The sequence below is a fragment of the Manis javanica genome, chromosome 13, assembly GCF_040802235.1.
Source record: "Manis javanica isolate MJ-LG chromosome 13, MJ_LKY, whole genome shotgun sequence".
Taxonomy (NCBI): domain Eukaryota; kingdom Metazoa; phylum Chordata; class Mammalia; order Pholidota; family Manidae; genus Manis; species Manis javanica.
In genome coordinates, this window is record NC_133168.1 from 54389739 (window position 1) to 54411115 (window position 21377).

A 21377-nucleotide genomic window follows, 5' to 3' on the forward strand; every position below is an offset into this window, starting at 1 on the left:
CTCCTAAAGTTCTTCAAGATATCAAACAGGAATGGTGCTTTGTCATTAAAGTTTTTTGTAGAACACACACAACTATAAACATGACTATATTTTCAAAACAAATACAGACCTGCTAACTCCAACTCCATTTCTTAAAACAAAAGTTTTATTTCTAGATTTGACAAAATAAGCTTTGAACCCACCAAGTGCCTTCAGAGGAGTCTGCTCATGCTGCCATATTACCAGGCAGAGATCTGGTTACAAGAAAACTTTATGTAAAGTTTTATTAAGACCGCTGAACAAAAAAAAGTGTCATTTCCCCTAAGGATTTATCTCAATCTTTGTGCATCAAACTAATCTGTGACCTGATATGTGGTTATACCAAGAGGTGTCTGAATTACTAACTGTTGTGCTGCTGAAGACTGTTCTCTAGGGACATGGAGATGACGGAAGGATAAAGAGCATCAGAGGAAGAAGAAACTTGTCAAATTGTGTATGTTAAGAGAAAAAACGAATGTATGGATCAATAGCAGTGGCAGATGATAAATGTCCATCTAAGCAGGAAAAACAGAACACTAATTTGATAACTTTTGATTAAATTTCTTCCAAAATGGAAAATAATATTGACCTAAGATGATGAGTGTTGACTCTTTTCTTTTTTTATAATCATTTCCTTCATTTTACGGCATGATCAACTCAAGTTTTGGTTTCTGCTATGCACTGTATTAATGCTTCTTTAAATGGATCATATTTTATACTAACTAAAAGTAAAATTTCAAGTAATCACCAAATCTTATTTTAAAAGACATGGAAGTAGACACTTTGCTAAAGCACAATGAATGAAGCATTGAAATTGCTTTTAAATAATGATATCTCCCAAACAAAATGGCTTATAAATAAAAAATTGTCCACCAGTAAAGAAATTATTGCCATTTTGATTAAGTTCACTGTTCAATATTTTTCTAAAGTTTTGAATAAATATAACCAATAAGGGACATTGTAAAATTTGTCAATTTTGGGAGTTTGGGAGAGAGCTATTGTCATAGCTCAAAGAAATCAGGATTCAACAGAATTTTAACAGGCAGGATATTGACTCAAAATAAAATGATGAAATCTAACAAAGATAAATGGGCAAATTGGAATTTACAGTTAAACTGTAACAGCTAATAGCTGAGAGATTACTGTGTACTAGACATGTACTCAGTACTTGAAACAACAGAACAACATGAATGAGATTGGCAGTATTATTATCTCCATTCTAGAGATGAGAATACTAGGGCACAAAGAGGTAAATAATGTCTTGACAGCACATCTTTAAACAATCAAGGAGTTACGGTAGGTCGTAATTCAGTATCAAATACAGAAACCAGTAATACCATATTTTTCATATCACAATTAGAATATTAAGTCCAGTTCTGGATGCCACTTTTCCAAAAAATGTGAACAAATTGGATTGAAATTAACATAGATTAAGGTAAGTAAAAGAAAATGAATATATTTAGCCTAAGAATGAGAATATCAAGATGAAAAGACACTCTCAAACATAGTAAGAGCTTCATTTATAAAACAGGAAAATGATTTGCTCTATGATATTGTCTAGAAGCAGAGTAGAGCTAAGATACTAATCATTTGTAGTAAAGTACAATACTTTAATCATTAACGAAAACACAGGGTAGTGTTTATAAGGCAGAACTAGTTTTTGTGTTCCAGGAAATAATGTATCCAAAAGTAAGGGGACTTCTTTAGTAGCCAGTAACAATCTTTTTCATATGTTGATGCTGAATGACTAGCAATGTATAGATTAGAAATATTTTGAAACTCTTATCACAATATCCCATTATTAGCAGATAATGTAGTCTTTGTAAAAGCCTTGATGCCATACCAAGAACACAGAGGCTCTTAGATAACATTTTAATTAAAAAAGAAAACTATCTCCTGATTCTGTATTTACTATCTGTGTGATCCTAGACAAGCCTCTTCATGTCTCAGTGTCTCAGTTCATAATATATAAAATGTGAATAACAGTACCTAAGAATTATGCAGATGAAAATATAAAGATATACTATGACATAGCAAACATTCAATACATGTATATCATTAATGTTCACAACAAGGCATTAAAGAGTTAAATAATATGACATAATTATGATTAATTTATCCTTGGAGATTCATGATCACTATGAATATCAGTAATATAATAACTAGTGATATAATATGCAATGAATTGTAGAATGTTCTGGTTGTAGTGAAGAAGAACATGCAAAATCCCTCTCGATGGAGTCTGCATTTTACTAGAGGGCAGAAAATTCCCTAATATTTTTTTATAGGCTTTTCTGCTGTAAGGCCTCATGTTTTGTAAAACCATGAACTAAATATAACAGGACTTATGGAAAAAATGTGTTTGTTACAGACTACTTAAAATCTATGAAACTTTGTCATTAGGGTGCTGACAGAAATAATAACAATCCTAATCAAAGTATAAATTCAGATTAAATCTTTGCTGGCATTTATATCCAGTATTGCTGTCATATCAATCCTAATCTTCTACAGTCTTACACACTAGCATCTGTGAGATCTTTGAAATACAAGTCCTAGAAATAATTTAACAGAGACCACTTTATGAAAACAAAAAAACCTAATCCAGGTCTTAGACTTCATATTCTATATAAACGTTCATTTCATGGCAGCCCTTTTGGAAAAATGCTTTCTTTTGTGAAATAAGTGAGTAACATATACACAGGGCTAAGTTAACTGCTGTTGTATTTTCCATCCTCCTCCCATGACAGGTTCCCTGTATTGCTTCCAATTCACCATGACTCCAAGTGTGATCAACTAGCTTCCTTTCTAGGGTCCTGTCCTAAGTTTCCCAAAACATTTCTAGTTACCTATTATAGAACCAAAACTTCCTCCATTTCCATACTTCCCTGGCTTCCCAGATGCTACACTATACCTCATCTCTTATGTCTTTCTCCTCTATTTATCTTCTGTGAGGGTTCTTCGAACCTTTTGAATATGGACACCTCAAGCCCAGCTTGGCTCTGCTCCTATTTATCCCTATAGTTTCAGCATATTTTCATTTAATTATCTAAGCAGTATCTACTGACAGTCTGTGAACAGTGGTCATGTAAGACATAGTCACTGCTTTCATAGAACTTAAAGCCTGTTGGGGAGGACAGTTGATAAACAAGAAAACATCTAAATAAAAAATGACAAATTGGGGTAAGTATTAAGGAGGATAAAACAAGGTGCAGTAATAAACACTAAGTGGGGAGTATCCACTTTTGATAGAGTGGTGAAGAAAGATCCTTTGAAAAGCTGACATTTACTGAGATCTAAAGATTTTGCCAGTTGGGCAAAAAAGTGTATACTTTACTGGCAGAGAGACCAAATGTTTAAAGGCTTATGGGTGAGTGGGAGAAAGCTTGGCTATCTTCAAGAAACTCACAGCAGAAAGTATCAAGGGAAAAATGTCTAAGAAAACATAAATGCCAGTATAGTATGCTAATGGGAAAAATCAACATAAGCTTCATAATTTACAAAATCGGGAGAAAAAAACTAATATGCAGTTACTTAAGAAAAATGTTACCTTATGGATGACTCACAGGTGGTCTTAAAGGAGAATCATTTTGCATTTATATTTGAATTTCAATAGAGCTGCTTTGAATTGCTACTTTATTGGTAAGTGAAAGCAGATTCTTTTATGACAAGTTATAAAAACTTATAGTTTATCAGTTCCCTCTCCACCCTGCAATTACCTACAGGGATTGGCCCAGGTTCTATTTTATGAGTTTTATAGGGGCACACTCACTCCAGTTTTACATACTATGAATTCCTGGAAAATTCTATAGATTGGAGAAAATAAAGTACTCCCTTTGAATTGAAGACATTTTACTTGAAGTATTAACTGCTCTGAATATTATGTGAAAATGTGAGAGGCATTTTATATAAATATATAATGTATATTATACTAGTGTGTAATAATGAAATATGTAGCAATCTTGTGATTGCTCCTACAGAGTAGACTCAACAACGATAACAATCTAAGAACAAAACAACTCAAAATGTTGTAGCATACACACAGATACATATAATCCCAAAGAGTCTCAAAATAAAATTTAATTTGTATGATTCAGATCAACACATTTATGAAGTTTAGCATCAAAGGCAGGCAACACCACAAACATCTTAGTTTAAATAAATAAAACACATTAGTTTATTATTGATGAAAATTATTTGACAAAAATTTATCAATTAGAAGTCTAGAAGGAGTATAACTGCAGAATGAATTAATGAATAGCTTGCTAAATTGGCCTTACAACAAGAACAGTGAATCAACATTTAAATTTCCAATCAAGATAGGATATTTTAATTCATATTAATGCAATATTTAGATGAGTGGCAAAAATGTTCCACAACTGATGTAATCCTGATGAGACAACCTGAAATTTGTTTCAATCTGTTCTGGCCAATTTTGTTTAACCTGCTAGGTGTGTAGGCCTCTGTGAAAATCCAAGCTGTAATTTTATAAATTGCCAAAAAACGCATTTGTTAAAAGAAAATTTGTTCTCATTAATGGGGTTTGTGGGATCACTGAATAAAATAAGAAAGGAGTAATATTAATTACAGGTTTGGAATGTAGAAGCTTTACAACAATCAGCAATTAATAACAACAGGCCATATTAATGTTATTTGAGTTTTCTATCCATTTCTACTGATTCAAAGACAATTCACCCAAAATCACTAAAAATTTTTATGTATTCGGCATGGCTTACCATGTTTTAATTCGACCACAAAATATGAAAAGCTAAGGGCACTGCTGTGCATATGATCATACATTAAAGGGAAGAGTTGTTTTAACTACATTCCTCATGTAGTAACCTCAAATAAGAAAAGACCAAACTTGTGCGGGGAAGATTTCCTTACGCTAGCTGCTGTTTCTTTTTGATTTCCAAATATGACCTTCATTTAAAGTAAATATGGGATTTAGGCCTGTGCTGACTTAACTATTAACTAACTTTTACACCTGCCTTTCAGGGCTCACACAATGGTCTTAGATCAATCTGGGTCTCATATTATCCTTAGTTTGCTGCAGGCTATAAACAGGGGCAGCACCTAGTTCTTAAAGTGGTATGATCTAATTATTGTCATATATCTAATATCATGATTGTCTAATAATTGTCTTGCTATTCCTATAATAGTTTCTGAGTGAATACTGTTCACGATAAAAATCAGTGAAAAGAAAGCCATACACTGAACCATCATAAATGAACCAGGGCATTAGGTATAAAGAAAAGAAAAGAAAAATCTATATAAGAGCAGGTAAAACAAGTTATCTATACAAAAGAATAACTATCAGGCTGATGTCCAATATCTCTCCTGAAATACTAAATGCCAGAAGGCAAAAGATGATAAATTTTCATGTTTGGAGGAGAGGTTGTGTCCAAATAATTAAAAACCCTGGTAAATCTCCTGTAAAGATAGCTGATATTTTAAAATATGTAGACTCAGATAATATACCTTTCAATTTATATTTCTTGAATATAAATTAATAGCTCAAAATGCAAATAGAAAAAGAATAGGGATTATAGCCACTTGAAAAGAGAGGTTTGACTTTTTTTGATGGAGAGGTTATGCCATGTGTGAATATTCTATTTTACTTCCTATCAAAGTCATCTCAAAAACACATATGGTATTATTTATGTCAGAAAGAAAAGAATCCCAAACAAAAAAATTAAAGTTAATATAATAAGTGAAAGAGAAGAAAAGAAATGAAAACAGTAGTTAAAAATAAAGTAAGACAGAACACAAAGGGACAGAGGTGACTTTGTTCTCAGGCTAAACTGTATTTCAAGAACACGGCATCACATTATGTTGCTATAGAATCAAACTATCCTCTGTCACCTTATCTTTACTGAAAAGTCCATTCCAAATTGGAATGTCAAGAAATGCATCTTTCCCTGTTATAGAAGCTTGGAGAAATCTCATTTCTTTCACCTGGTGAACAATTGTAACTGGGATCTCGCACTCTCCAAGACCCAACCCATTAGGGAGGGGGGAGTGATAATGTGTAGAGAAGGTGTCCTGGAAACTGGTGGTTAGGTATGAGGTCAGAAAGTTATTCAGAACCCCAGCTTCAGCCATTCTGAAATTCTGGTCCATTCCTTCTCTAATTTATTCTTAAGACCCCGGAGTATGCCTCCTCTTTGAGCCAGTACAGTTTACAAAGTGTGAACTTAAAAATATCCCACTTCGTTAAATTTTTAGACAGACTTCTTCCTATTTCTTTTATCTCTAAATATTTTCTTTTCTTAAACCTTTTAAGGAAAATAAGGGAACTTAAGTACAGGAGGGAAATTAGGCAAAATTATATTTCTGTAAAAATCAGACTTTACCTGTCCTGGGGACTAGAGGTCCCTGGGTAATGAACAGACTTATGCTCCCACTTAGAAGTTACAGAGAAAGGGCCACAAAGTTAACTGTCAGCTGGGGGACTATGGGAGATGAGGCAGTAGTTTATAATCAAGATAGGAAAAGAGCTCAGGAAAACACATCAAAAAGGAAGAGGCTCAAGTCAAAACGTAGGGAGTGCTTGTATAATAAACCAAGTGTACTAAAACTTACTGACTGCACAGCGTCAAGATGTTATTAAGACATTAGGAACTATCATTTAATAATACAACTGGAAAAACATAATCAAAAGGTCAACAATACCTAAACTATTATGTACTGGGTATTATTCCTAATTCATTAGAGTCATTTTGAAATTAGGGCAAATACCATAAATATTAATACATTATTTATACCAACTCTGCCAGGTTGCACTTTTCTGAGTTCCAGAAAGTTAAAAAAAACAAAAATGCAAACACAGATACCACAGATCATGCTTAATGAAGAGTACGATATATTCTAGTCTGTATCATCTTATGAATTAAGTGGTAACTAGCAACTGATACATATTTTATACAAATATATTCAAGATTAAAAGGAAAGTTTGTCTTCCTATATTATCTTTTATAATTACTTTTAATGTAGTGAATAGCTACTGTAATTATTAAAAGCCTTTTGTCTGGTAGAAATAGGAGAGGGACAAAAGATTTCACTTTTATCATAATTAAATAGTAATCCATAGGAAAAATGAAACATAATGGTCCTCTTTTACTACTACAAAATATTCACTCTAAATAATAATGCAATGCACAAAATAACATTTTTTTAAAAGGGTGTAAATCAATTTGCATAAGACTTACTTTATCAAAAGTATAAAGTATTTTTAAATTAAAAAATATTATTTATTACATTAATATAAACAAGTACCTGTAAAAATGATACCGTATCTTATTTTCCTATATCTTGGTAAAAACTAGTACATTTTCTTCATTAATTAGAAAACGTAAACTTAATTTTCTTGAAGGCATATATCTTTTGGCAAAGGGGAGGTTATAAAAGTTTTCTACAATGGCATTTTGTGTCACTATAACCAGCATCATTTTGTAGCTTATTAGTTTTAACAATGTTGAAATAGACTGCCTTACCGTTGGTGCTGTATCTATGTGATGGTTACAAGGCTTTCTTTCTTTGCTGACAATCCCTATGAAAAGAAAAGACTGTGAATATTTATTATACCTATCCATTTTATTTTGGAAAAATTTACATCGGTAAGACATGACTCCAACAGCTCACAAGAAAAAGCCTCACTTGGATGACAGGATCCTTTTAAGTTATATCATGAATTCTTCCGTCAGAAATAGTTGGAGTGTTTGGCTAAGTGACCTGACTAATGGTTAGCTAGGCCAATTTTACCATTCATGTGGCATTTAGTAATAGCACAAGATGTGTTCATATCCTGCTCTCAGTTCAAAAATTTTACTATCAACTCCACTCTGCTGAATTTCTTCAAGTTTTTTGACTTGAGGTCATCAAGTGTTCATGAAGATATCAGAAAGGCTATGAAAGAACTTATTTTCCCAAAAAGAATGAATAAATCTACTTGAATTTCTCTTTGATCATCTGGTCTCCTATTTTGACATATTCTGCTATTTATTCAATCACCACAGAGTGTGTCTGAAAAGTTCCCCTAATTCTTTCCTTTAAAATGATAGCATTGATTGCTAAGCTTGAGAAGAATCCTTTTATCACATGTGGATTTATCTTTTTTGCTCCCAGTGTCCTCTATGCATTTCTTTGTAGTAAACTGCTTTTAAGGATGTAACACATTGTATCTCATCCTTAAAGCTAATGGTTAAAAGTCTAGCTCAAGTTAAAAAAGAACACAGGTGTGGGTCTCATTTACTTTACCATCGCTGTTCATCAGCAAACTAACATGTGAATTAGGATAATAGGATAGTTTGTTCAAATAATGGTAAATGCTATCACATACAGGGTGGGTTAGAATTAAGAACTGCAATGTACTGTTAGGAGCAATTAGCAAAATTCCTAGGTGAAACGAAACACTAGTTCCTTTCATTTATAAGCATTTTACTCATCTTTCTTTAAGTATTGTAAGGAGATAGACACAAAAAACAATCACCATTTTTCATTTTGCAGGAATATCTTCAAAATGAACAAAGCACTGTGAAATGTGAGTTTAAAAAAACCCACATTTTTGTTTTATTAAAAAAAATTCTCTCAACAGTATTGTTAGCCAGTTAGCCAGTGGAGTATATAGCACTATATACCTTTATCCAATCAACTAGTGTTATTGAGTGGCTATTGGGTACTCAGTGATAAAAGATAAATTATAAAGGACAAATTATGATTTCTGACTTCAAAAGTCTAGTACAGAGAAGTCCTTTTATGAAGAAATACTACAGAGAAAATTAAGTTTTGTCTTAAATGTAATAAACTCTTCAAAGTAATTCTGATAGATACATTTTTATTCATTAATATCAACTTAAAAAAAACCCCAAGTAATCATATTAGAAAATTTTCAAATAGTGCCAATTCTTACTGTAAATAAGATTTTAATAATACTTAAATATACAGAAAATATGGTAAAATCCCCACCTTTCCAGCCCCCACTCTCTCACAACTCTGTCTAGCTGTTACCACTGAGAGCAGTATGGCACGGCACACTGGCTTTTAAATAAGAGTAGTCATAAAAAGGGTTCAGGAATTAGCAACATCTAACATGTGTGTTCTCACTATTATAATCTGACTGCTATAAAGTTGACCTATGGTGATTACTGATTCTAAAGTTCTTATCCAATTAGAAAGTAAGTTCAAAATGATGAAAATAAAAAACTAAAAAAACCCCAACTCTACATCCTCAGCTTATAAAATTACAAAGAAAAAAATACATATTTTACAGTTTCAATTTCAGGATAAAAATGTGTTGAAAACTAGAATTTTTAAAAGTGGATCCAGACATAATCTTAGTTTTAAATTTATATTGCCTTTTGAAATAATATCATTTGAAAATACAATCATATATGTTTGTTCAAGCTTTCAGTACAGAATATACAGAAAGGAATAAGCTTAAGGAAAAATGTCCCAAAGTAGCTTCCTATTTGAAGTAAATTCTATCTAAAAAGCCTATATTTGCATGTTATTTTACTTTTATTAAGGTAAAACGTAAGTGAAATTTTGCTGTGCTGGTTATTTTTTGTTTTGATTTATATGTGGATCCCACATTTCTCCCTTTATTATTATTATTATTTTTGTTTTTAATAAAATGCTGAAGTGGTAGGTAGATGCAAGATAAAGGTAGAAAACATAGTTTAGTGTTGTAAAAGAGCAATTGTAAATGATCAGGTGTGTGCCTGTAGACTATGTACTAATCCGGGCTAGACAAGGGCAATAAAACATCCACGGATGCAGAAGCTTTCTCTCAAAACAGAGGGGGGTGAGGTTCTAAGCTTCACCACTGTTGTTGCCCAATTTCTCACCTGATGGCCCCCATGCAACTGTGCCTGTCTTAGGTTGTTCCTCCCTTGAGGAATCTTACCCCTCTCTGGCTAACCAGTCATCTTCCGGGGCCATACAGGGAGATGTAAAGTTGGTAAGTGAGAGAGAAGCCATATTGTTTGAAAAGGTTAGCTTTTTACTTCTTTGCAAATTTATGCCCTGTGGCTTCTATGCCCATGTGCTGGTTATTTTTATGTGTCAATTTCGCTAGGCCACAGTACCCAGATATCTGGCCAAGCATTCCAGATGTTTCTATAAAGATTTTTGAATGGGATTAGTAGACTTTGAGTAGACTGCTCTCCCACAATATGAGTGGGCTTCATCTAATCAATTGAAGGCCTTAACAAAAAGAAAAGACGGACATCTCCTGAAAGGGGAAAATTTGTCAACAGACTGCTTTCATATTGAACTGTAACTCTTCCCTACGTCTCCAGCCTGCCAACTACAGATTTTTGACCTGCCAACCTCTACAACTGTGTGAACATATTCCTTAAAATAAATCTATCTACAGTTGACCCTTGAACAACATAGGTTTGAACTATGTAGGTCCACTTACTTGCAGACTTTTTCAGCAAATATATTGGAGAACTTTTAGAGATTCAAGAGAATTTGAAAAAACATTTTATTTTTTCTAGCTTAGTTTAAGAAATACAATATATATTACATGTAACATACAAAATATGTGTGTTAATAGACTGTTTTTGTTATTGGTAAGGCTTCAGCAACAGTAGGCTAGAAGTAGCTAAGTTTCTGGGGAGCCAAAAGTTCTACATGGGTCTTCACTGTGCAGGGACCAGGGTCCCTCTCCCACCATGTTGTTCAAGGGTCAACTGTAAATACATATCCTATTGGTTCTGTTTCTCTGTAGAATGTTAACTAATACACTTATTTTCTGGGAAACATTAAGTAAAATGAAAATACAGTTATTTGTACTTATTCTAACCTAAATATTTGTTTGCTAAATGTATTAATTGTGCAGGGATATAGTTAAAATGTCCAATCAATCATGTGGCATTTTTATGTTAGAATACCTCAAAATGAACTTCAGAATATACAACTGTAAAGCAAATCAATCTCTCAAATATAAAATCAATGTGAATATATTTACTGCTAAATTGTTCATCTGAGAATCCTTGATTTTTAATGCTTAGACAATTCATATTTAATACAATTACTGATATGTCTGTGTTTAAGTCTGCCATCTTGCTATTTTATTGTATCTATTTTGTTCCTTCCTTCCTTTCTATGCTCTTGGAGTAATCAAATATTTTTACTATTCTATTTTATGTGCCTTGATGGCTTAATTTTTAGCTATACATCTTTATACTTTTTATGGTTAATCTACAGATTATAATACACAACTTTATTACAGTATAACTTGAATTAGGACTTTCCACCTCATAAACCTTAAGCACATTATAACATTATAACAGTATTATTCCATTTAGTCTATCAGTCTTTATGCTATTTGTATTTTACGTCTATAAATCTCATGCCAGTAATTGTCTTTTTTTAAATATTAAAAATATTAGTCTCTTACTAACATATATGTACATTAATAAATATATCCTACCCTATATTTATTCCTCCTGGTGTTTTCATTTCTTCCTGCAGATCCAAGCTGTCATCTGAGATCATTTTCTTTCAGAGTGATGAACCCCCTGTAGAATCTCTCATAGTGTAAATTTGCTAGTGACTAATTATGTTTTTTTCTTTTCTAGAAAAGTCCTTAATAGGCATTCATTTATGAGTAATATTCTTCCTGGGTATTGAAATCTAGGTTGATAGCACTTTTCTTAAAAAATTTTTTTCCATTTATTCAGATAATCTTTTTTTCATCAAAGTTTAATATTTTTCATTATTACACATCTTTTATCAGAGTAATCTCAACATTTCATATTTTGATACTATTGTAAATGGTATTAATTTTTAAACTTTTATTTCAACATCCGTTTTACTGATCTCAAAGAACGAGCTTTTGATTTTATTCTGTTTTTCTATTTTTTAAAATTGAATTATAGTTGATATATACTCTTATATTGACTTCAAGTATACAACACAGTGATTCAACAGTTACCCATATTATTAAATCCTCATCCCACTAGGGCAGTTACTGTCAACATAGGAAGATGTTACAGAATCATTAACTATATTCTTCATGTGTACTGTGCCATCCTTGTAACAACTTGTATTATGACAGAGAATTTTTGTGCCCCTTTATCCCCCTCACTCTTCTCACCTATCCACCCTAGCCCCTCCCTCATGGTAACAACCAGTCACTTCTCAGTGTCTCTGAGTCTACTGGCTCTTTTTTGTTTTTATAGTCCACAAGTAAGTGAAATCATATGGTATTTGTCTTTCTCCACCTGGATAGCTATTTTCTTACAGCACTTCAATGGTTTTATTCCATTGTTTCTTATGAGGAGACCACCATTAATTCTTGTTGTAATGCATTTTTTCTTCTGACTGCTTTTACAATTTCCCTTTAGGTTTCATTTTCTTAAGTTTAATTAAAATGTACTTGGGTGTGGTTTCACTTATATATATCTTTCTTGGGATCTGTTAAGCTTTCTATATCTATTAAGCTAATATCTTAGAATCAGAAAACTCCTAGCCTATTATTTCTTCATCTTATTTTCTCTATTTTCCTTCTGAAATTTCAATTGCCCCTGTTTAGTCTATTTGATGTAGTCACACAGGTCTGATGTTCATCTCCTTCTTGTACCACATGCTTCAATTTGGATAATTTTTATTTTCCTATTCTTATGTTCACTTATCCTTTCTTTCCACCTGTACTATCTGCGATTAGACCCATTTAATACATTTTTCTGTACAATTTCCATTCCTTTCTTAGGCTTCCAGTTCCCTGCTAAAATTCTCTATCTTTTTACTCATTGTGACTGTTTCCTTAAAAAATATTTAACATATATATAAATGTTATTTTAAAGTTTTTGTTTGCAAATTCCAATATTTTGATCATCTGTGGTTTTCCTTCGTTTTCTTATGATGGGTCACCAATTCCTTCCTGCTTATTAACACCTCATCATTCCTGGTTATTGGTTAGACCTGCTAGACATATAATGAGTAGAAAATGAAATAGAAAATATCTTTCCCCAGAAAAGATTCACCCTTTCCTCTTTTAGAAAGCTATGGTGAGGGGTAGAGCTCTTTGCTCAAATGAGAAGTTGGCCTGGGTTGTTGCTTTAATTTCAGTGTATCTATTAAATGTCCAAAAAATAAGATCAGTTCCTCCTTCTACTCCTTCTAGGAAGACTTTGGGATATAAACTTCTAGAGATTAAGGGAATTCTCTGTGTTGTGTCAATTTCTTATGTCACTGGTTATGTTGCAAAAGTCCCGTGGGAGACAGCCGATGGCTAGAGAACTGACTTACGTTAGGGGCTTTCAAATTCCAATCCATCATGTTAACCCACATGGTCCTCAGAAGTTCCGTTGATTTCCGTTTTAGCAAAGTTACTCTGCCTACAGAAGGCTTGTTCTTCTATGCTCTTCTGTGTCTCTATCTCAAGTAAATGCTCCCAGGTATAAAGTAACTGCTGGTCTCCACTTCATGGAGGACTTGTTCCTCTTTGGAATTTATTTCATTTAGACTTCTCTGGGTTCGCATTTTTCTGATGACTTTATTTTACATGAGATTTTCTCAATACTGCCGTAGAAGTGATGATCATTACCAACCTTGTACATCACAGCTGGAAGCAAAACTCTACTTCCATTTAGTTTCATTGTTGCTTTTTATCTTTTCTCTTTTCTAGTTTCTGGTCAGTTTCAGAGAATATTCCTTTTTTTGATTGAATTTGTGTTTTCAGTTTTTACCAACCTTTCAATTTGCTATGTGGTTACTTTCCTAATTCTCAGAGTAATAAATACATTAGTAACTATTTATCCTAATAAAATATCTGAATCTCCCTCTAACCAAGATACTATACTTACCAATACCTCCTCACTCCACACAAGTTTAAACTTTACAGGGCTTTTTCTTCTCTCTTTTACATAAATTCACACAATTGAGTTTAAATGCATGAAAGCACACAGGAATTTATAAAAGTGGTAAGCATGCATTTACAAAACAAAAAATACTGTGCAAAGACTTAATGTTTATTCTATGCCTAAATGAAAAATCTAATGTTTTCCCTTATGTCTTGAGATTTCTGCTCTATTTTATTGTCATTTGGTTTAGAGTACCTTCTAAATCCTCACATATCCAAATATTCCTTCCTTTGTCAACAAATGTCTGGTACTTTGTCTGAATAATGGATTTTTAGTAAGAAATCCTTTATCTTGGTTTCCTGGATATGTTATTTCATGATCAGCCAGCTTCTAGAGGTTTAGATGAGAAGTCCAATTCTCATTTGACTCTCTTTCCAATGTAAGGAACATATTTTGTGAGATTTTTCCTTTAGGAAATCAGGAATTTCACCAGGGTTATCTGTAAGTGTGTCTTGGTTATAATTAATCTTCCTTGGGACTTGGTAAATCTTTTAATCTGCAGAGACTTGTTCTTCTGCTCAGGGAAATTTTAGGCTATTATTAATTTTGCAGTTTGTTTTTACCTTCATAACTTTCTTCTTTATGATAATTGTTTCATTTAATCTCCTACATGAACATTTTTTTTTACTTTGTCTAATGTGAAATTTGAAATTACGTAGTTTAGTTCCTTTCTAAAGGCCTACAAAGACTAAGGCAAAAAGGATGGCAAACCCTGGAGAGTATATCAGAAGATAACAATTTTTTCTGGGATCTCAGTGCTAGCATATCAGGCAAGGGGTGGGGATGGGAAGGCTCTGTTCTCCTTGGTTCTGAGCAAGGGCCTGTGCAGGAAAAGGAGGTCTGTTCTGTAAGTGTAGGCAGAAAATGGGTTTTTCAGAATTCACTTAAGACTTTCAGACAGGAGAAGCTATAATTTCTCTGGGTAACTGGCTATATCTATCAGTTTAATGTTTGTAGTTCATCATGAGCCTGGGGGTCCTATGGACCTAAAGGGGCCTATATGCAAAGGTATCTATATACCTGGAGGAATTTTCTTCCAAGCTCAGTTTTTGGGAGATGGCTTTAACTTGCAACAGATGAGACTTGAGAAGAGTAGCTTACTTCTGTGCCTCAGCAAAAGAGCAACAGTTAGACAGGTTTCTTTGTTTTTTGTTTTTTTTTGCTATAACTCAGATTTCTATCAGTATAGTTAGCACCACAAATCATGAACATGCAAGCAAAACGAACAACTCTTACAAGGAGCTTCAGTAACCTGAAGATGACCCAATAACCCTCTAGGACTGGTAGTGCCACTGATGACAATGGAAGAATTAGGGTCTCTCTTAAATCAAAACAAAACAAAATCACTATTAAGAATTTTAAGATAGCTATTAACAAACAACAAAGAGAACTCCATTTTTAAGGAAGGAAAAGTGGCTTTCAAAAAAAGTAAATCTAAAGATAGGTAACATGCCTAAGGTCACACAACCAATGAGCAAGTAGTACCATGACTGAAATCATGTATCTAAGTTATATACCCACCCTCCAGACCCATTTATGTGTGTGTTTGGACCCTGTCATCAGGACCTCATTTTATTCATCTTTGCATTTGCAGTGCTTAGTCCAAAAGCCTGAAACACAGAAGGTCCTTAAGAGTTGACTCAAATATTAATAGACTGGGTTCATATGTTACAGTGCAGTGCTAACTGTGCACATAAGTCATCAGAATGAGTTAACATTTTGAGACTGTTTTCAACAACATTAATTTACTACTTCCTTTGGTAATAATGTTTCCAAATTTACCATAAAATTTAAATATATTACTTAATATTTTTCCTAATTTCCCAGCCAACACACCCTAGAGAAGATTATGGAAGAAATTTTACTTTTTGGGAGACATTTTAGGTATTTCATTTTGTAGAAAATAAGAACATGATGTTTTAGTCCATTTGTATGTGAATGATCTAAGAGCAGATTATACATATTTTTGGTTTCCCTAAGGCTCTACCAACCTTCAACTTAGGACCATGAGCAAAGGAAAAAGAGAACAATGATGACCAAATTTATTACAAAAGGAAAAACAGGCAAGAATACATACCAGATTCTGAAGCCAGAATATATATCCAGCAATTTTATGTATTGTCACCAAATGTTTATGCGCTACCCACTATGCACAAGGAACTGTACTAGGGACAGGACAACCTCTATCCTCACTTGTATGACACCTTTTTAAGAATTACAACATACCTCATTTTATTATGCTTTTCAGATGTTGGTTTTTTTACAAAATTTCAAGTTTGTGGCAACCCTGCGTTGAGCAATTCTATAGGCACAATTTTTATAATAGCATTTGCTTACCTTGTGTCTTTGTGTCACATTTTGGTAATTCTTGAAATATTTCAAACTTTCTCATTATTACTGTATTTGTTATGGTGACCCATGATCAGTGATCTTTGATGTTACTGCTGTAATTGTTTTACAGTGTCAGTAACTGTGCCCATAAAAGACTGTAATGTAATCAATAAACTTACATTGTTATGACTGCTCCACCCACTGGGTACTCATTATCTCTGTCTCCTCAGGCCTCCCTATTCCCTGAGACACAACACTGTTGAAATTAGGCTAATCAATAACACTACAATGGCCTCTAAGGGTTCAATTGAAGGGAAGAGTAAGATGTCTCTCACTGTAAATGATTAAGCCTTCTGAGGAAGGCATCAAAAGCTGAATAAGCCCAAAAGCTATGCCTCTTGTTCCAGTTAGCCAAGTTGTGAATGCAAAGGAGAGGATCTTGAAAGAAATTAAAAGTGCTACCAATGAACACAGAAATGATAAAAAGGCAAAAGAGCTTTATTGCTGATATGGAGAAAGTTTTAGCAGTCTGGATAGAAGATCAAACCAGCCATAATATTCCCTTAAGTCAAGCCTAATCTGGAGCAAGGCCCTACCTCTTAAATTATATGAAGGCTGTAGGAGAAAAGTTTGAAGCTAGCAAAGAGTGGTTCATGAAATTTAACGAAAAAGCTATCTCCATAATAGAAAAGTACAAGGTGAAACAGCAAGTGGTAATGTAGAATGTGAATCAAGTTATCCAGATCTAGCAAAGATCACTGATGAAGATAGCCACAACTAAACAACAGATTTTCAATGTAGATGAACCGCCTTCTATTGGCAGAAGATGCCATCTAGGACTTTCATAGCTAGAGAGGAGAAGTCAGTAACTGGCTTCAAAGTTTCAAAGGCCAGGCTGACTCTCATTGGAAGTTAATGCAGCTGCTGACTTTAAATAAAAGCTAATGTTTATTTACCCTTCCAAAACCCTAAGGCCCTTGCAAATTACATTAAATCTACCCTGCCTATGCTCTGTAAATAAATGGAACAACAAAGCTTGGAAGACAGCATATCTGTTTACAACATGGGTTAACTGAGTATTTTAAGCCACTGTTGAGACCTACTGCTCAGAAAGAAAAGCTTTCTTTCAAAATACTACTGCTCACTGGCAGTGCACCTGGTCACTCAGGAGCTCTATGATGTGCAGTTTCATGAAGTTTTCATGCTATTAATATAACATCCATTCTGTAGCCCATGGATCAAGCAGTAATTTTGACTTTCAAGTGTAATTATTAGAAGAAATACATTTTGTAAGACCTTAGCTGCTACGCATAGTGATTCCTCTGATGGATCTGGGCAAAACTGAAAACCTACTGGAAAGGATTCACCATTCCAGATGCCATAAGGAATATTTGTGATTCATTGAAAGAGGTCAAAAGATTACTATAAAATAGGAGTTTGGAAAAAGCTGATTCAGCCCTCATGGGTGACTTTGAGGAGCTCCAGACTTCAGTAGAGGAAGTACTGGGATGTGGAGGAAACAGCATAAGAATTAGAATTAGAAGAGGAGTCTGATTGTGGCAATCTCATGATAAAACTTGAATATATGAGGAGTTCCTTCTCATGGATGAGCAAAGAAGGTTTTTTTGCGATGGAATCTACTGGTGAAGATGCGGTGAAGAGTGTTGAAATGACAAGAAAGGATTTCAAATACTTCAAACTTAGCTTATAAAGCTATTGCAGTGTTTGAGAGGACTGACTCCAATTCTGAAAGAAGTTCAACTATGGGTAAAATACTATGAAACATCACATGCTGCAGAGAAATCGTTCATGAAAGTAAGAGTCAGTCTACGAGCACTGCTGTTGTATTTTAACAAACTGCTTTCAGCAACCACCACCCTGAGCAGTCAGCAGCTATCAACATCAAGGCAAGAACCTCTAGCAGCAAAAACATTATGAGTCACTGGAAGATGTTATGATGGTTAGAATACTTGAACAATAAAGTATTTTTAAAGTTTTGTATATTCTTTAAGACATAATGCTATTGCACACTTAACAGACTACAGTAGAGTGTAAATGTAACTTTTATTGCACTGGAAACCAAAAATTCATTTGACTAGCTTTATCATGATATTTACTTCATTGCAGTGGTTTGGAACTAAACCTGCATTATCTCTAAGCTATGCTTGTATTTGGTTCAGCACTATTATAACTATATGTTCTACTTGAGTTTTGAAAATTACCATTAATATCTATATAGGGCAGAGAAAGAATATGCTTGGGTTATCTATGGTAGGAGAAAGTGAAGTAAAACATACTATATTCCAATAGAATACAGAGTTTTAGTTTAGTAGGCAGGTTTTTTCCAAACTTAAAATTGTCTGTACTGAGATTGCACATCATTCTTAAGAATTGGAAAAGTAGTAAAACTTTCTCAGAAAAATATGACTTTATAGATAGAAAGTCCAAAAGAATCAATGCTAAAATAATGTAGCCAATAACAACTAGCACATTCTAAAATATAATATACAAAAATCAATATCCTTAACATATTTAAACAAGACAGGAAATTTCATGGAGAAGAATATTCCATTAAAAGCAATATAAAAAAATTACTTGAACAAAAGAGGTGTGCACAACAGTATCAAGAAAATGTTAAAATACTTCTGAAACACATAAAAGTAGTCTTGAACAAATGGAAAGACATCCTTTGTTCTGAGATAATGTAACATCATATGGATGTCAATTCTCTCCAAGAGAATATATGAATTTACTGTGATGCCCCCCAAAAGTCTTTTTTCTCTAGCACTAGACAAGTTCATTCTAAAATTCATAGAGAAGAATATATAAGAAAAATGCTGGGGGAAAGAAAAAAAAGACCAAAGAGTAGAAATAAGTATTACCGTAATATACACTAAATACTCATTGTAAAAAGCCTGTGCAATAAAACAACACAGTAATGACACATGTAGACAAGTAAACAAATGAATACATTAAAATGTTCAGAAAAAGATCCAAGAACTTGTGGAAAGGAAGTATGTGAAGAAGAGATACTTTTAAATACATGGCATTGAGGCAATGGGATGGATGATTTGAAAAAGAAATTGGATCCATACCTCATACCATAAACCAGAACAATTAATTCTTAATGGTCATAGATTTAAATGTTAAAAATGAAGCAATACCAATCCTAAAGGCAAACACTATGAATTCGTTTATAAGCCTAGGAATGAGGAAAGCTTTTCTAAACAAAACTTTTGCACTGCAAATAAAAGCCAAACAAGAAACTGGGAGAAAATATTTGTAACCTATATTACTGACAAATGACAAGGCTCCCCATTACAGAAAGCAAAAACATACAAGTCTATAATTACGGTAATTTAAAGTTTGAATTGGAAGTAGCAGGATAAACTTACTGGTTTTTAAAAACTTTATTTCCTAGATATGTCTTCTGAAAGGTCCTAGAAGCAATGACATCTCAATAGCAATAAGTGTACTTAGCCACAGATTTTAATTTCTAAATTCTGTCATCTACTAAATGATACCAGAGCTCATTGGAGCAATGACAGACTCCAACGTTGAGGCAGGGAAGCACAAGGTGAACCTAGGATATTAGAAAAAGGAAGTCCTCAAAGGTTAATTGGTTCATATCAAAGGACATGGGAATAGACATGAAGAGACTCTCCTTTGCCAAATTAGGGAACAGCTGAGCAACATAAAGAAAAAGATAGTAAAGAAATATAAAAAATTGAATGAAAAAAACTCCATAACACTTCAAAGAGACGGGCAGGAAAAAGTAGTGCTCTTTTTGACCAGACACTGGCCAATACATGGAGAAGCAATAACAACATTAGAAACCCACCATTTTGCATTCCCTAACCTTTGCAATAATTAAGTCAGGCAAGGATGATCAACAAATGTTGAGTAAAGTTTTTGGGGAACAGGATAGTCACATGATCTCACATACCACAGATTACTCAGCAATTACAAAAAGAAAATGTTGTCTTTACAACAGAGATGTAGTGTTCACCACCTTAATCAAGGACTAAACTTAACAACAAAATTAGTGGGACTATCTGACATTATATGCCACCTAATGTGATGCAAAAAAAAGTACATTAATACTTACAGTATTCCTGCCAAAAAAATTTAGCCTAAATCTAATCACAGTGAAATAGATAAAATTAAGCCTGGGACAATTGGTTCAGTGAGACAATTTTTTTTTTTTAAAGTCAGTGTCATCAAAAACCAACCAACAAAATCTAAATTAATTGAGATTAAATGAGACTAAAATGACCTAGCAACCAATGTAGGTGTGAATCTGAATTGGATGCTGGATAAAATAAGCAAGCAAACAAAAAATTGCTTAAGTGATTTTAGAGACAATTAGGAGAATCTGAAGATGAACAGTTTATTAGATATTAATAGAAACATAGTTAATTCTCCTAGATATGATAATGGTACTATGGTTATATAGGAGAATATCCTTATTCTTAGCAGATATACAAATGAAGTGTTTGAAGGGAAGAAGCAGATGTTTTGAATTTAGGAGTTTATTTTGTTTTTCAACTTTTTTGTGGTTTAAGAAAATTTCAAAATAAAGTTGGATAGATTGTAGGCCCTTAATAGACTTTTAGTAACCTCATGTTAGGCAAGCAAACTTTTGATGGTTTTTGAACATTATAAAATCATTCACATGAACGAACACTTTAAGTTCTCCTGGATAAAAATTTTCAGCATTATTTAAAGTAAAACAGCCAACAAAAAAAACCAAAAACACTTCTCTCCAAACTCTGGATTTATTAGAACACCTTCCTAAAGTGCATGAATGAATAACTTTTCTAATATGTATTTATATTTACATATTGATAGCTCCACTCAATTACTGAAAAATGTTAATTGCCTGGACAAAGTACCTACCCAAATCAGAGGTATGAGTTACTTATAATTCTTTATTATTAGTTTTTGTTCTTTCACAATTAGAAAAAACACATTTCAAAGGACGGTTTATTAACATAAAATATCTTGACTCTGAAACCACTCTGTTATATTTTAGAATACTGGCTCTGGCAATTATTAGATATGTGACTTTGGGCAAGTTGTTTAACCTCTGTGCCTTTGTTTCTTTACTCAGTACTGGGGAAATAATATGCATCTCATAGATTGATGGGAGGATTA

General features: G+C 33.3%; 1 protein-coding gene across 31 annotated transcripts in view; it reads right to left on the reverse strand.

Annotated features, from left to right (window-relative positions):
- Positions 1–21377, reverse strand: part of AHI1 (Abelson helper integration site 1) — a 218430-nt gene that overhangs the window by 76196 nt on the left and 120857 nt on the right. For 28 of the 31 annotated variants that reach the window (XR_005054854.2, XR_012124248.1, XR_005054858.2 and 25 more), the window contains one exon: positions 7512–7567. The exons of the other annotated variants lie outside the window; for them this stretch is intronic. Coding sequence is in view for 5 of the 28 variants with exons in the window: in XM_073219641.1 (XP_073075742.1) it covers positions 7512–7567 (56 nt within the window). In the remaining 23 variants the exon portion in view is untranslated. The remainder of the gene's footprint in view (positions 1–7511; positions 7568–21377) is intronic. 31 annotated transcript variants of the gene reach the window in all.